Genomic DNA, 13,961 nt, shown 5'->3' with positions numbered 1-13,961 from the left:
CGTCGCCGGCCGGTTTCTGATGGATGGGGTGTGAACACATGACGGGGACACTTCTAGGCGCGTCATGGAAGGTCAGTCGGAGCTTTTAATGGTTCATCCAATGTCCGATCTTGGGGTTGGGTATTGGAACTGGAAGGAGAGAAACACCTGATTCCTAGTAGCCAGGCGGACAGAACATGAATGAGACAGTTGTTTGACTAAAGAGCGGCATTCTATGCCGGCATGAACTACAGGACTCGTGATCGTTCTAATGTATTGGATTTTGAATAATACCACGCCTGGCCAATCAAGGTTTTGTTTGTTTCTTGTTACCGGGGCTTATAGCTGGGCTTGAAGAGGTGGTTGAGGATTGTGGTGATGAGGTTGGAAGAGGAGCAACGCTCGCTCACAATGCGAACAAAAGCTGAGTTGGGAGACATATGTTCGAGTGAGTTATACGGCAAGGGAACGGACGGAGAATACCGCCTGTAGTGGTACATACCTAAGTCGCGCATCGGACATGGCCGCACAGACGGAGAAGAGCATGCACAAGGAGACAAAGTTTTTGACAAGGGGACAGAGTTATGTCTGTGCTGCGGCTAGTACTCTGTTTCTATGAATCATGGCTGGCTGGGTTCTCATCTGCTCTAGAAAAGTGCCCATAATTCCTGTCCATGCGGTGGGGTGGTTACGGGAAGTTGATTTTAGCGAAACGCCAGTTGCGGCCAGGTTTTTGACTGTTTGAGAAAATGGCGCGGCGGCCAGCCGAGGCCGGGCGAGCTGGATACATACGTGTAGATGGCCCGGACGGGCATTCCAATGGCGCGTAAAGTGGTTGGCGACGGCATGGGATTTATGAAATAATACATTCCAAAAAATGGGGGTCACTCAAGACTGAAAAAGAGTCTTGACTGGGCCACGGGTGAACCAAACAATGCGGCCCCGGATGCGGAAGCAGGTCTTGTGCGGCCAAGGTCATGCAGGTGAAGGAGCCATTTTGGGACTTGGAGATGTGATTGACTGGCGGAAGAGAAAGAGTGAAGGAAGAAAAGAGGGCGTGCAGTTTAGTATGTTTGGTTTCGGTCGTGATGAAACGGCCGCCAATGGGATATGCAGTATGAAGAGATGTGCAAACGAGTAGTTCGCGAGCGGTGTATTTCTAGTTTTAGTTGTTTCTGAGCGTATGGCATTGAGCTTGTAAGAAAAAAAGAATTGGTCAAGCGTCAATGAGAGTTCACCTTGGAGATGTGGAAAAAAGAGAAACGAGACCGTGTGGGGGAAGCAGAATGGCCTGTGAATGGCTGCTGCTGGATGCAGGAGACGGACATGAAACGACCGCGTGCTCCGAGAGCAGGCCGCGGCTTTTTCCGCAAGAGATGAGGCGGGTGAGTAAAAAGAAAGAACATGGGTTCGTTATTGTTGGAATGCTATGAAGCAAAGAATTGTGCTCTGCACGGATTGCGGAGAGAACAGGCTGGATAAGGCTCAGTCAGGCTCGACAGAGCGCGTAGTCTTTCACCACATTAATCAGTGAGGCTGAACAGATTTAACTATAAATTCTAGTTAATAACTGGAAGATAGTTGTCGATTCGAGACAGTCGTCGACAAATTTAGACATTTCAAACTCGTCGGACCCGGCCTGGGTGGCAGGGGGGAGGGGGTGTGGCTCTTTGTGATTGGGTGTTTGTGGGCAGCTTGGTGATGTTTCTGAGATGGCGGCGGGTATGATTTGCGCAACGACCCAGCGTCCATATTTTTTTCCTGTCGGGCTCTATCTGTACACAATGCGACGGTATTCCAGCTTTTGAGAGTCGTGTAATGGGGAATTGAATAGATTCGTGTTGGAGTGGCGTCGCGTGTTTCGCCGCGGGCGCGCGACATTCCAGGCCGTGGTCAGCCAGCCTTTTCCAGGGTGTCTTTTACAGGGCCAAGGCGCTGTAAGATGCCCCCTCCATTCCTCGGCCGTTGGTGCGTGGCTAGGTGAGACAAGTCATCGGCACGCTAAAGACGAGCGAGAGGAAAAAGAAAAAAAGAAGACGAGGAAAGGCAAGGCTGGATTTGATAGTTATAGTTATTTCCCAATATCTGCTTCCTTACAGCCCACTCACGATAGGTGTTTGTTGTCAATGAGCCGTACGCATCTCCAGAACGCACACCCTGTCCGGCAGGCTGAGGTGAGCGCATCAACACAACCAGACCTCGCTGTACCGACCCGTGCCTGTGTTGTCCCTGTCCCTTGCGCCGCCCACGGGTCTCCACTGCCGGCCGGACCTCGATGATATCCGACACCCCTTTTCTTGCCAACCGCCCAACCGCCCAACCGCCCGCCCATAGGATAATAGGTAGTCAATCAGTCCAAGGGAAACAAACAAACATGAAAGCGAGACCAAAAGTCGCAACACCGAATCAATTGGATAAAGCTCTGCAAGCCAGAAACCAGCCCTATTCAACCGCTTTTTTTTTAACCTGGCCAAGGTTAGCGCTTCAGGGAGGCGTCATTCGCGCCGCCCTTTCAAGCCAACTTTCGCCGTCCTCCCGTTTTTTTTGCGCAACGTGTACTCCCTCACGGCGCGTCGCTTAATTGACCCGACCGCCTCGATTCCACGGGCAAAAGATGCAATCCCACCAAATCAAGTTGATCAAAAAGTCCTGCATCAAACAGACCGATTTTTGCCCCATCCACTTGCCTTGGTTGTTCCTGGATTTGCAAATCCACAGCCCCATCTCCACCAACGACGCCTCGTCACGTTGCGATACAGACACGCCACACTGCAGTGCTGTCTGGCAGTTTTTTTTTACCAGTAGCCTTGTACCTCTACCACTGAGGCTGCCGTGCAGCCTGTGCTGACAGCGCCGTGTTTCTCCATCAAGCCGGTGAAGCACACACGCACGCACCACACACCCCCCCCCCCTGGTCTTCCTGCTCGGCCTCGCCAGCATCCCGACAACAGCGCTGTCGTCCTCCTTTTCGACTTGCTTGACGACTTGCCTTCATTTCGCCAAGCAGAGCGCTGGACAGAAACGGACACAAGAAGTAGCAACATCAACTGCCAGGAATCGTACGCAGGCGGTTGAGCGCCTTTCCGTTTCTTTCCTCTATCTTCTACCCACCCCCTCACTGCCGCTCTGTTCCTCAGGTACCTCGGCCGACCGTAGCTGGACCGCGTCGCGCCCAGGTACCCAGCTACCAAGCTCCCTCCTACCACCCCACAGCGGCCACCACTGGCCTTGCTGCGCCCACACCACCCGCCCTCTTTGGCTCTTTTGCCTGTGCGAAGCCTCGCCCGACCCAAGACACGTTCTGGCCGACCCTCATTCCTGCAAACCTTTCTTGCCCCAGAACACCAACCGTCGCCTCTTCTTTCGCGGCTCGACCTTTTTTCCTTTTCGTTGCATGCTGTCCTGCTTTGGACCTTTTTTACCCCCTCTTCGTTTCCAACAACTCGACTGTCGCCGTCACTCTTTTTTTCCTTGTCCACGTCCTTTCGTCTCACCCCTCGCCGTTTACCCCCCAGACTTTGTCCCTATTCTGAAACGGCTGCGCCGAGACCTCGCAACAACTACTCATCGTCCTTCTTGGCCCCAACCTGTCTCGCGACACCACAGCTACGCCCCCCGTATTGCCGACTACGTAGATCGTCAGTCGCCAGTCTTGCGTGTCACCAACAACCTCGATTGGAATACAGGAATCAATAAAGTCGTCTTGAAGTCGTCTTGTCGCCCCAACTCGACAGTGCACCAACCGCCACCACCACAAATCAGCCACCGCACATTCATCTAATTTGACGAGCGCCTTTTCTCTCCTGGCCGCGCCGCACACCCGCCTCCTCCTCCTCCTCAACACCCATAACCAGGCCTTATGCAGAATTACGCCTCGCAATACTCGCCGTCAATCAAGAAAATGGAACATTCTCGGTCCTATGGCCGCCGCGGCCTCCAGATGGGCAACATCATCGGTGACCCTTTTGCCCTCGCCACTCTCTCCGTCGGCATGGTACGCCCCCAATCTCTCCCCTCGCCTCGCATCTCTCCTCCCATTGCACTCGGCTAACACGTCTTCTAGCTTGCCTGGTTCATATGCTTCGTCGCCTGCATCGTAGGCCAGATTCAGAGCGAGAGCTTCCCCAAGTTCTCCTGGTGGGCCGTCATCTTCGCCCTCTTCATCAATGTTGGCGTCTTTGTCGTCGTCGCCTCCGACGCGGTCCAGACCTACCACGTCGCCCTCAGCAGCTACCTCGCTGCCGGCCTGGTGCTCTCCAGCTCCAGCGTCAACGCCCTCGTCTACTCCAACATTGGCGCTCGCCAGGCCGCCGGCGCCGGTTTCATCCTGCTCTCCATGCTTGACATTGTCTGGATCTTTTACTTTGGCTCCACGCCCTCCTCCACGCCTCGTGCTTTCCTCGATTCCTTTGCCCTCTCCAAGGAGTCCTCGACCAACATGAACCGCCAGCCCATGACTGCCTACGGCGGCACCGGCCGCCCCGAAACTTCCAACTCGGTCCAGCCGCCCCAGATGTACACCTCGGCCCAGCTCAACGGCTTCGAAAACAGCAACCCTCTCGGCAACACCATGACTGGCGCCCGAACCTCCAACTTTGGCACCAGCACCCCCCAACAGAGTCAGCAACCTGCCCAGGTTCCCCTGGCCAAGCCTGCCCATGACGCCGAGGTCGTCCCTCCCACCGAGTACCCCTACAAGGCCAAGGCCATCTACAGCTACGACGCCAATCCCGACGATGCCAACGAAATCTCCTTTTCCAAGCACGAAATCCTCGAAGTTTCCGACGTCAGTGGCCGCTGGTGGCAAGCCCGCAAAGAAAACGGCGAGACTGGTATCGCCCCCAGCAACTACCTCATTTTATTATAAGCATATCGGTAGCTGTGCGCTATATCAAATGGCCCGTTTTTGAATTTTCGATTCCCGGGCAACACAGCAATGAGCAAAAATAGGCCCATTTGTTTGATATCCAAGCCTTGGTTTACCTCTTTTGCGGTGCTGTCTTGCCACACATTTATTACCTCTGACGTCTTGGAGGAGACAAGGAAGAAGAAGGATTTCACGACCGCGGGAAACAGCATTCTTTACACATACACCCTTTTTCTTCCTCTTTTTGTCTCGTCTCTCTCTTTTTTTTTTGTTTATTCCATTGCGCATATTGGGTTCCTGGGACATGTATTGGATGGAGTACATTTATTATTACCTCTTTTTTTTATTCCTTTTTTTTTTTGGCAACGAGGGAAACCAAAACCTTGTATCGTAGTTGCTGTGGATGCGTCTGTATGTCTTACTATTTCTGCAACTACCTTATATACATCATGCAAACCACTCTTTTCCTACCGGCGATTTTCTCTTCAACATGTGTGGCCATACAACGGTGCATACCGACTTGTGGTGAGTGGTGGACTAGACTGACAGGTCCATCTCTTCTCATTGACGCCCGTCGTTTCGCCGCGGCGGGATATCTCATGTCACATCGAGAGACTCGCTGTTTGCAAAACCCCGGCGGTATCATGACATCAATGGTAGGCCCATCACACACTATCTTGTGATAGCGCATCGCTGCATCAGCGTCTAGCCCCGGCATTGCATGTTGCCTGTTTAATTCCGAGGTAGGCGGTAGCCCCGTCAGGACACGTCAATATCCGGGTAACCAAGCACAATTGAAGCGCTCTGCTCGAGACGCGAGCATGGCAGGTCTGGGAGGAGCAGGACGATAAGTGAATCGAGGATAGATCTTTTGGGACTCCTGGACTTGCGCCGCTTAGCTGTCCAGTCGCCGCCGCAGCTCCCTCTCCTTTTGCAGCACCTCCAGCTCGAGTCGCTCGACGCCGTAGCGAAGCGCCTCTTTGCGCTGCCGAATGGCTCGCGCACGTAGCTTGTCCTCGGAGCTCAGTATGCGATTCTTCTGTTGCCGCGCCGCCGCAGCCGAGCCGGCATCAGGCTTGGCGATGCGGCCCTGTTGAAGGTCCGATCGAGCCTTGAGCGTCTCTATGCGACGCTCTTGCCTCTCCGTCTGCGCGTCTGCTCGCGAAAGCAGAAAGGCAATGTAGGGGCCAATCTCATCTCGCAGAGACGCCTCTGCAGCGGCTAGCTTTGGCTGAGGAACCAGTTCATAATGCTATATGCCAGCGGTTAGCAAGGGAAGAGACGCGCAGCATATTGAGAGGTAGAGCGTTGAGAGAACGGGAACAGGGCCAGAGCGGGAGGGAGGGGGGGTCAGCAAACCCCCTTCGAGTCTAAGCGAAATGCGCGGAAAGTGACAAGAGACACCCAGTCTGCCGGCGGGGGGAAGCCATCGTGAAAACAACACCGCGTAGGTACATACCCGCACAGACTTGAGGACATTGATCAGGCGCGGAAAGTCAGAGACACCCTCGTCGAGCGTTTCAACAGAGGACTCGAGGAATTTGAGCGACGTCCGTAGCGACGAGACGCAATCGGCGTAGGACGCGGACGACGAGGCCATCGTGAACCGGGCGCAATCGCTGGCGGCCCACCAAACAGCAGCGGTGGCGGGAGAAGAGTTTGGGTGCGAAACGTTTCTTTTTTGGTTGAAGCGTCCTGGTATGCAACAGTGTGAGACTTTTCGCCCAGGATTGTTGTGTGATGGGAGCTAATAATGACGGTAACCGGGTGAGCGCTGGCGTTGAGAATGCGGGGGCCTCCAGTTCCGGGATGGGAAAGGGTTGAAAGCGATCTGCCACAGCGTGAGTCCGTATGACGAGAAGATGATGTTGTTCTGCAGAAGCAGCCACGATGATCCGTCAATTTGAGCTGCGATTGAGTAAGCAGTCTGCTGCAGTTGTCTCCGGGAGTGGTGTTTTGGAGACAGAGGACCCGCGCACACTTCACGCGTCGCTCCTTCCACACGGTGTGTACATACAGTGCATTTCCATATTCGCACCTTTAAGCGACTTACACGATAGAAGTCCCATGCATTCTTTGAAGCTGTTTTCTCCCCGACAAGTCAGTTCGATTCTCTGCTACCATCACCACCGTTATTACCAGTTCCTCCCGCCATCTCAATTAACATCGTCTCCGGCGCAGCCGAACGTTGATCAGTTCTCTGTCCTGTCTCACCCATAGTGCTGCCTCTGGACACGAGCTGGAATGCAATTACAGCATCGCGGCATGTTGGCACACTTCTTCGAGACACATGATCTGTTCATTTGCGCCGATACTCGGCTACTGTTTTGGTGTGATAGGTCTTTCGCCTGCCTCTGGCCCAGCTAGGGAAAGTCTAAAAGGCCTCCTCCGTTGTCCACGCTCCCAACATCGGCGTACACACAGAGATGAAGGTCATGGTTATAAATGGCAACTTCTTTAATACTTCCATGACTCAACCGACAGGTAGATCCGGATCCGAGATGATGGCCAGTAATAACCAGCGGGAATATTCTGCTGCGGCGTCCAAATCTCATCTTCGCGTATTCATTTTGGCTCTTCTCAAACGACTAGCCGTCTTTTCTCTCATCCCCATTTCTTTCGTCACACGCAAGTGTCTAAACGCCAAGGGTGTTGCCAGAGGGCTGGGGTCATTTCAGCTGGGTGTGGGAATGCCAACACACGCCGCACGGCACCCAGAGCAGGCCACCGCACCATGCAGGAACGAGGTCATCGTGAAGAGCCCAACTGGCCAGCACACCCACAGCGCCCAAGTCTGCAGTGTGACAAGGTTTGAGCACGGGGTATCCACGGTGGCGCTGTCTCTGGAGCCGTGACCCCGTTTACCCAAGCTTGTTTTGGTGGCAACTGCCCGTACTCGGACATCTCCCTTGCTGAGTGAGACCTCGCAGCCGTCCAACATCGTCAGCTATCTACTACTTAATGGCGCTGTCCCTGCTTGTATACTTTTATTTGCGGGTCAAAAAGACTATCAAAAGCCTGTGGACAGCATCTGCTATCTCCGGCCAAAGTATCAGTGCCAAGCCAACAGGTTGCCTCCCGGGCTGGGAGCGGCCTCTCCTCGATGGCTGGCATTCATCAGTCAACGGACGATTTTGGCGGACGAGAGCACGGCCTCCATTTTACAAACGATGTTTGGAACAATACAATTACCAACGGAGACGAATTCATCTTGCACTGGAACGAGACAATCGACGCAAAACTGGGCACATTGGGCTTGTTCAAGGTCACGTACCCGAGCGACGGCGTGGTGGTATATGAGGTCGCGCAAAACATCACGAGTGAGTTTGAAATAAATAAATCTCGCTTAATAGTTGAAGAGAAACCATCCCATCTTCTTCTTTTGTTTTCCCTTCGCATCTGCTCCCTGACTTGCGAAATGGGCGAAGTCTCATCCTACAGCCACCCACGATATTCAGTTTTTTCGGGCATAACTGCTTAGATGTGGACTAATACGATAGCGTAGGCCTCCAGCCGACATATTGCAAGTGGAGACCTGAGAGTTTAGGAGATGGCCTGTACTCATTCTGGCTTGCAAGTGATCGTGTTTCCAATGCGAGCTTCGCTATTTCGCCGCCTTGGACCGCGAAGCAACCGGTATGCCGATTTCGTCCAAAACCAAAGCTGCCACCGGAGCTAACTCTCGATGCTAGAAAGTCCGCAGCTTTACCTGGGCGGCACCATTCCTCGTGCCGATATGCTTGCTACTGTTTCTGTACTTTGCGTGCGTGGCCACGTGCCTGCTTTACAGAAGGCGCAGGACAGCAAAGCGACAAAGAGAAGCGGCTGCCCGTGCTGCCAAGCGACGACGCGCCATCTCGGCATCAGAAAATGATGCCGAAGAATCCTACATGATGTCGAGACGACGTGACAACCGACAAGACTCTGTCGATTCCAACATGACGCTGGAACCACTTGAGCCGCCGGAGGACGTGTTAACAAAGCAGGGTGTATGGCTACCTACAACGACAACATCCTCAAATGCGGGCTCTGAAGACACGGTCGTGTCGGAGAGCTCCCAAATGGCAGAGCGAAGGGCTGCACATAAGAAAGCTCTCGCCGAGTCGGCTGTGCGATTTGTGCGAACAGCGCCATAGTGGTTGGAGGGTTTGCCCTGATTTATTACTTATCTTCTTCACCAATGTCGTTTATTTTCTGATATAGAAGCTCTCATCGCATATAACGGCGTTTCAGGGCCTGACAAAAGTTTATTCGTCTTCGCACTTTTTAGTACGCCCAGGAATAGCAGGGACCGTTTGTGAATTTTGGTCTGATCTACGCAGGGCAGGTTGGCGATGAAGGAACATACAGAGCGACCAAGAGCCAGCGCAAACACTTGGGCTTGGGGAAAAAACTTAGCTTATATGTATTGATCGGAATTTTTGGCTGTACACAATCCTTTATGATTTTTTGTTGACTGACTCGTTCCAAGTTGGCTGACTAGATTATGTATTTTGTGTACCTAGTAACCCCTGTACCTATCTAATAAGAGCTGGCAAAGTAGAGATCGGGCTAAAAATAATTGGCTTGATGCCAAAATGGTGCCCTAGAAAACTAGGAATCACAAAACGAGTAAGTGACAATCCGCCTTTATTATCGGCTCCAACTAGTAGACTTGAAGCATAGCAGTATGGTAATTCAGGGTAGTTGATGGTGGCTTGATATGCGGGTTCTGGCTGTCGGCGCCCCCGCCACTTTTGACCCCTCCGAAAAGCTGCCCCTCCAGGAATTTCTGACTCACGAGAACAAGTTGCATTGCAGTGACGAAACGCCCGACAATTGCTCGCGTTTGTTGTTACCACGTCTCTCTACGCGACCTATCCGAGTCACATTTTCCCCAGCGCAATCATGGCGACCAACGGCACCCAGACAAAAGACGAGCGCTTGGCGCTGATCAGAGAGAACCTGGCTGAGGTGCTGAACCAAGAGATTCTTGAGAAGATCCTCGATGAGGGCCGCAACCCAAAAATCTACTGGGGTATGTGGCAGCAGCCCCTTCCGTTCCGAATCCAATGACCGTTCCCTTGGCCCCCGTTTTGCTGACAGGCGCGTCTTCTCAGGTACCGCCACCACGGCGCCGCCGCACTGCGGCTACTTTGTGCCGGCCATCAAGATTGCGCAGCTCCTCGCCGCCGGATGCGAGATGACGATCCTCCTAGCCGACATACACGCCTTCCTCGACAACCTCAAGGCGCCCATCGAGATGGTGGCGCAGCGCGCGGAGTACTACCGCTTCATGATCACGGCTATTCTTGAGGCGGTCGGCATCCCGACGGACAAGCTCAAGTTTGTGCTCGGCAGCTCCTACCAGAAGACACCCGACTACGTCATGGACGTGTACCGCATGGCCTCGGTCGTGTCGGAGCACGATGCCCGCCGCGCAGGCTCGGAGACGGTCAAGCAGTCGGCCAACCCCCCGCTGAGCGGCCTGCTCTACCCCGTCCTCCAGATCCTCGACGAGCAGTATCTGGATGTTGACGCACAGTTTGGCGGTACAGCCCACCATTGATTGATTTCTGCCGCTTCGCGACTGGATTGTGCTGACTTTTTGTAGGCATGGATCAAAGAAAATTATTCATTGCGGCCAAGGACTGGCTGCCCAAGCTCGGTTACAGAGAGCGGGCTCACTTGATGAACCCGCTGGTCCCTGGTCTCCAGGGTGCCAAGATGAGCTCCAGTGACCCCAGTGAGTTGACTCGCAACATTCGAATGCAATATACAATGGCTCTGACACACCACTACAGACAGCAAGATTGACTTGCTCGACACCGAGGACGCCATCCGAAAGAAGATTAGCAAGGCCGAATGTGCCCCCAAGGTTGTCGAGGGTAACGGTGTTCTCGCCTTCACCGAGTACGTGCTGCTTCCTGCTGCCGCCCTCAGGGGTAAGAAGGAGTTTGTCGTCTCTCGCCGCGACGACACGCCCCTGGTGTACACCAGCATCGAGGAGATGCACGAAGATTACAAGAACGACAAGGTTTGTCGCCTAATATACGGGCCCAGGCCCTTATCATGAACCCAAAACTCTACTAACACCGACCAATTTCAGCTTACACCCCAATTTCTCAAGCCCGCCGTTGCCCAGGCGCTTGTCGATCTCACTGCGCCTATCCGCGCCGCTTTCGAGAGCTCGCAAGAGTGGAAAGACATCACCCTCAAGGCCTACCCTCCACCTTTACCCGAGAAGAAGGTGAAGAAGGTCAAGGACAAGGGAAGTCGATTTCCCGGCCGGCCCAAGCTTACCGCTGACGCGGCTGAGGGCGCCGTGGCGGAGGCCGACGCGGCGCCAGCTGCTGCCGAGCCGACTGCATAGATATAGAGAAAAACATATAAACGGTCGAAATGCTGGACACAAATTATAAATGCAAATATGCCGAAAATACTATTTGAAGCGGCAGTACACGCCCTTGCAAGAGATGATGCTGAAGAACATACCCCACTTGCGCGATGTTAATGGAACAGCTTCCGCCCACACTCTTGGAGTCGACAGCAACTCTGAACCAATCACCACAGGGGCAATCTGGAAATTGAGACTCGGAAGGAAAAAACCTAATAGCAATTTAATTGAAAAATCAAGTGCCAATAGATACTCTCTTTTCATATTATAGCTCAAAATCCAACTACAGCAACGAGTTCGAGCCGAACGGCACGTGACTCTGGCCAGATGCTTCCACCGGATTAACAGTTGGTCCCGCAACAGCTCTGTGGTGCTTGCGCGGGCTGACAGGCAGGCAGGCGCCTATTGCGTGGTGGTGGTGGGCTCCGTCAGATGCAGCACTAGTTAGGTAGGAACCAAGGCCATTGCAAGCTTCCAACCATCGCGAATTCGTCCCCAAGCGTCAAACAACAACATCACCTTTTCCAATCTGCGACAGTCATATCTCCAATTGACTTTCGGCTAGATAATACCACCAACGTCACTACACGACACTTTGCGACTGCGACCCCAGCGCCGCAATCATGTCCGAGGGAACATTGAAGCCGGAGAAGGACTTCTCCAAGGAGGTTGACGCGCAGCTTCCTGAGGCGGAGAAGCTCGCCTCCGTTAGTATCCCTGGCATCGCAGAAGTTTCATTGTATCTGGTTGCTAATTTATATGATAGAGTAACCTCCAAGGTGCCATCGAGAAGCTCGCCGCCCTCGAGAAACAAACACGCCAGGTACAAATATACGAGGTGGCGAACTGGAGACTGCTTGCTAACGAATCTCATAGGCTTCCGACCTGGCCTCGACGTCGCGGATTCTCATCGCTATCGTCACATTATGCAAGAATGCGGGCGACTGGAGCTTACTGAACGAGCAGACGCTCGTGCTCTCCAAGAAGCACAGCCAGCTCAAGCAGGCCATCACCAAGATGGTACAGACCGTCGTCAGCTTCCTCGACGACACCCCCGACCTGACCACGAAGCTTTCCGTCATTGAGACTCTGAGAACCGTCACCGAGGGCAAGATTTTCGTCGAGGTCGAGCGCGCTCGCGTTACCAAGATTCTTTCAGATATCAAGAAGCAGCAGGGTGACCTCAAGGCCGCCACAGAAATTCTGTGCGAGCTGCAAGTCGAGACGTTTGGCTCCATGGATCGCAGGGAGAAGACCGAATTTATCCTCGCCCAAGTCGCGCTCTGCATTGAAAATGGCGACTGGACCCAAGCAGGCATCCTTGGCCGCAAGATTAGCACAAAGTACCTCTCGCGCAAGCCCAAGAAGACTGCCGAGGACCTTGAGAAGGAGGCCAAGGAGCGCGAGAAGAAGAGAGCTCGTGGTGAAGAGGTTCCCGAGGAGAAGGAGGATGATACGACTGACCTCAAGCTCCGTTACTACGAGCAACAGATCATGCTGGCCAAGCATGACGACAAGTATCTAGAGGTCTGCAAAAACTACAGACAGGTCCTTGATACAGAAGCTGTCGAGAACGACTCTGCAAAGCTTCACCCCGTATGTCTATAACTCTAGCCTTACCCTTCACTGCCGCCGCTAACACAAAATAGGTCCTGCAACGAATCATCTACTTTGTCATTCTGGCACCATATGATAATGAGCAACACGACCTCCTTCACCGCGTTCACAAAGACACACGCAATGCTCAAGTGTCTCTGGATGCTGAGCTTCTACGACTATTCACTATCCATGAGCTAATGCGCTGGCCCGAGGTTGCGAAAAAGTTTGGCCCACACCTGTGTGGCACCGACGTCTTTGATGCTAAGAACAGCTCATCCGACGAAAAGGCGCACCAGCGCTGGCAAGATCTTCGCAAACGCGTCATTGAGCACAATGTTCGTGTTGTGGCCAAGTACTATACCCGCATCCAGATGGGTCGTCTCACCGAGCTCCTCGACCTCACAGAAGACGAGACGGAAAAGTATATTAGCGAACTGGTCACGTCAAAGACAGTGTACGCGAGAATTGACCGCCCAGCTCGCATCGTCAGCTTCTCTAAGCCGAGGGATGCTGATGATGTGTTGAACGAATGGAGCCACAACATGAAGAGCCTGCTCGGTCTGCTGGAGAGAATTGATCACCTTATTACCAAGGAAGAGATGATGGCACGCATTCAACCTACAAGCGCAAAATAGAGTAGTAGGAGCAGGGGGCGAGACTGTTTAGGTGGTGTAATTGTACAGATAGCCGGGATATAGAAGGGTGATGGCAGAGACAAATAAACCAGTCTAAACGTGAAATGTGATTGGGGCCTCCTTCTAATCTATTCTATGTCGGTGCATGTCGTTGACTTTATACTTGAAACTCATTCTATAGCTCTGCCTTTACTTCCTTATCATGTACGTGCTGCTTGATAAAGCCGGCCAAGGGCATGACCCATTCCTTGGCGACAGGCACATGATGGCCGCCTGGATGCGTAACGACCAGAGGACCCTCGCAGGCTTGGATCAACGTCTGGCTCCGGGCCTCGTCGACCGACGTGTCAAGGCTCCCGAGGATATGCAGCGTCGGCGTCGCGATCGCGGGCTCAAACAGCCAGGCGAGGTCCGGGTCCGCGGCGCGGAACCCCGAGTAGACGACGGCAAACTTGAGCGGGCGCCCTCCGTTCGCCTCGCGCAGCGCCGCCGCCCAGGCCGCCGT

General features: G+C 53.5%; 5 protein-coding genes across 5 annotated transcripts; 4 read left to right on the top strand and 1 right to left on the bottom strand.

Annotated features, from left to right (window-relative positions):
• Nucleotides 1–3,880: 3,880 nt before the first annotated feature.
• CCM_04885 (high osmolarity signaling protein Sho1, putative) lies at nucleotides 3,881–4,846 on the top strand (the record flags this gene model as incomplete). Its single annotated transcript, XM_006670031.1, has 2 exons — nucleotides 3,881–3,973; nucleotides 4,043–4,846. 2 exons carry the CDS (start codon nucleotides 3,881–3,883, stop codon nucleotides 4,844–4,846), a joined length of 897 nt encoding a protein of 298 aa, XP_006670094.1.
• An 895-nt stretch (nucleotides 4,847–5,741) lies between these two features.
• CCM_04884 (mitotic spindle biogenesis protein Spc19, putative) lies at nucleotides 5,742–6,446 on the bottom strand (the record flags this gene model as incomplete). The annotated part of the gene is made up of 2 exons (XM_006670030.1): nucleotides 5,742–6,098; nucleotides 6,306–6,446. 2 exons carry the CDS (start codon nucleotides 6,444–6,446, stop codon nucleotides 5,742–5,744), a joined length of 498 nt encoding a protein of 165 aa, XP_006670093.1.
• Nucleotides 6,447–7,949: 1,503 nt separating this feature from the next.
• CCM_04883 (uncharacterized protein) lies at nucleotides 7,950–8,982 on the top strand (the record flags this gene model as incomplete). The annotated part of the gene is made up of 3 exons (XM_006670029.1): nucleotides 7,950–8,166; nucleotides 8,352–8,482; nucleotides 8,539–8,982. 3 exons carry the CDS (start codon nucleotides 7,950–7,952, stop codon nucleotides 8,980–8,982), a joined length of 792 nt encoding a protein of 263 aa, XP_006670092.1.
• Nucleotides 8,983–9,548: 566 nt separating this feature from the next.
• CCM_04882 (tyrosyl-tRNA synthetase) lies at nucleotides 9,549–11,198 on the top strand (the record flags this gene model as incomplete). The annotated part of the gene is made up of 6 exons (XM_006670028.1): nucleotides 9,549–9,679; nucleotides 9,727–9,863; nucleotides 9,946–10,377; nucleotides 10,440–10,571; nucleotides 10,630–10,862; nucleotides 10,935–11,198. The coding sequence occupies 6 exons, from the start codon at nucleotides 9,549–9,551 to the stop codon at nucleotides 11,196–11,198; spliced, it is 1,329 nt and encodes a 442-aa protein (XP_006670091.1).
• A 647-nt stretch (nucleotides 11,199–11,845) lies between these two features.
• CCM_04881 (26S proteasome non-ATPase regulatory subunit 12) lies at nucleotides 11,846–13,456 on the top strand (the record flags this gene model as incomplete). The annotated part of the gene is made up of 4 exons (XM_006670027.1): nucleotides 11,846–11,929; nucleotides 11,989–12,045; nucleotides 12,099–12,818; nucleotides 12,872–13,456. 4 exons carry the CDS (start codon nucleotides 11,846–11,848, stop codon nucleotides 13,454–13,456), a joined length of 1,446 nt encoding a protein of 481 aa, XP_006670090.1.
• Between the last annotated feature and the right edge of the window lie 505 nt (nucleotides 13,457–13,961).

The sequence above is a fragment of the Cordyceps militaris genome (assembly GCF_000225605.1).
Source record: "Cordyceps militaris CM01 unplaced genomic scaffold CCM_S00003, whole genome shotgun sequence".
NCBI classification, from domain to species: Eukaryota; Fungi; Ascomycota; class Sordariomycetes; order Hypocreales; family Cordycipitaceae; genus Cordyceps; species Cordyceps militaris.
The sequence above is the reverse complement of the archived record's forward strand: the minus strand, read 5'-3'. Positions and strand labels throughout refer to the sequence as shown.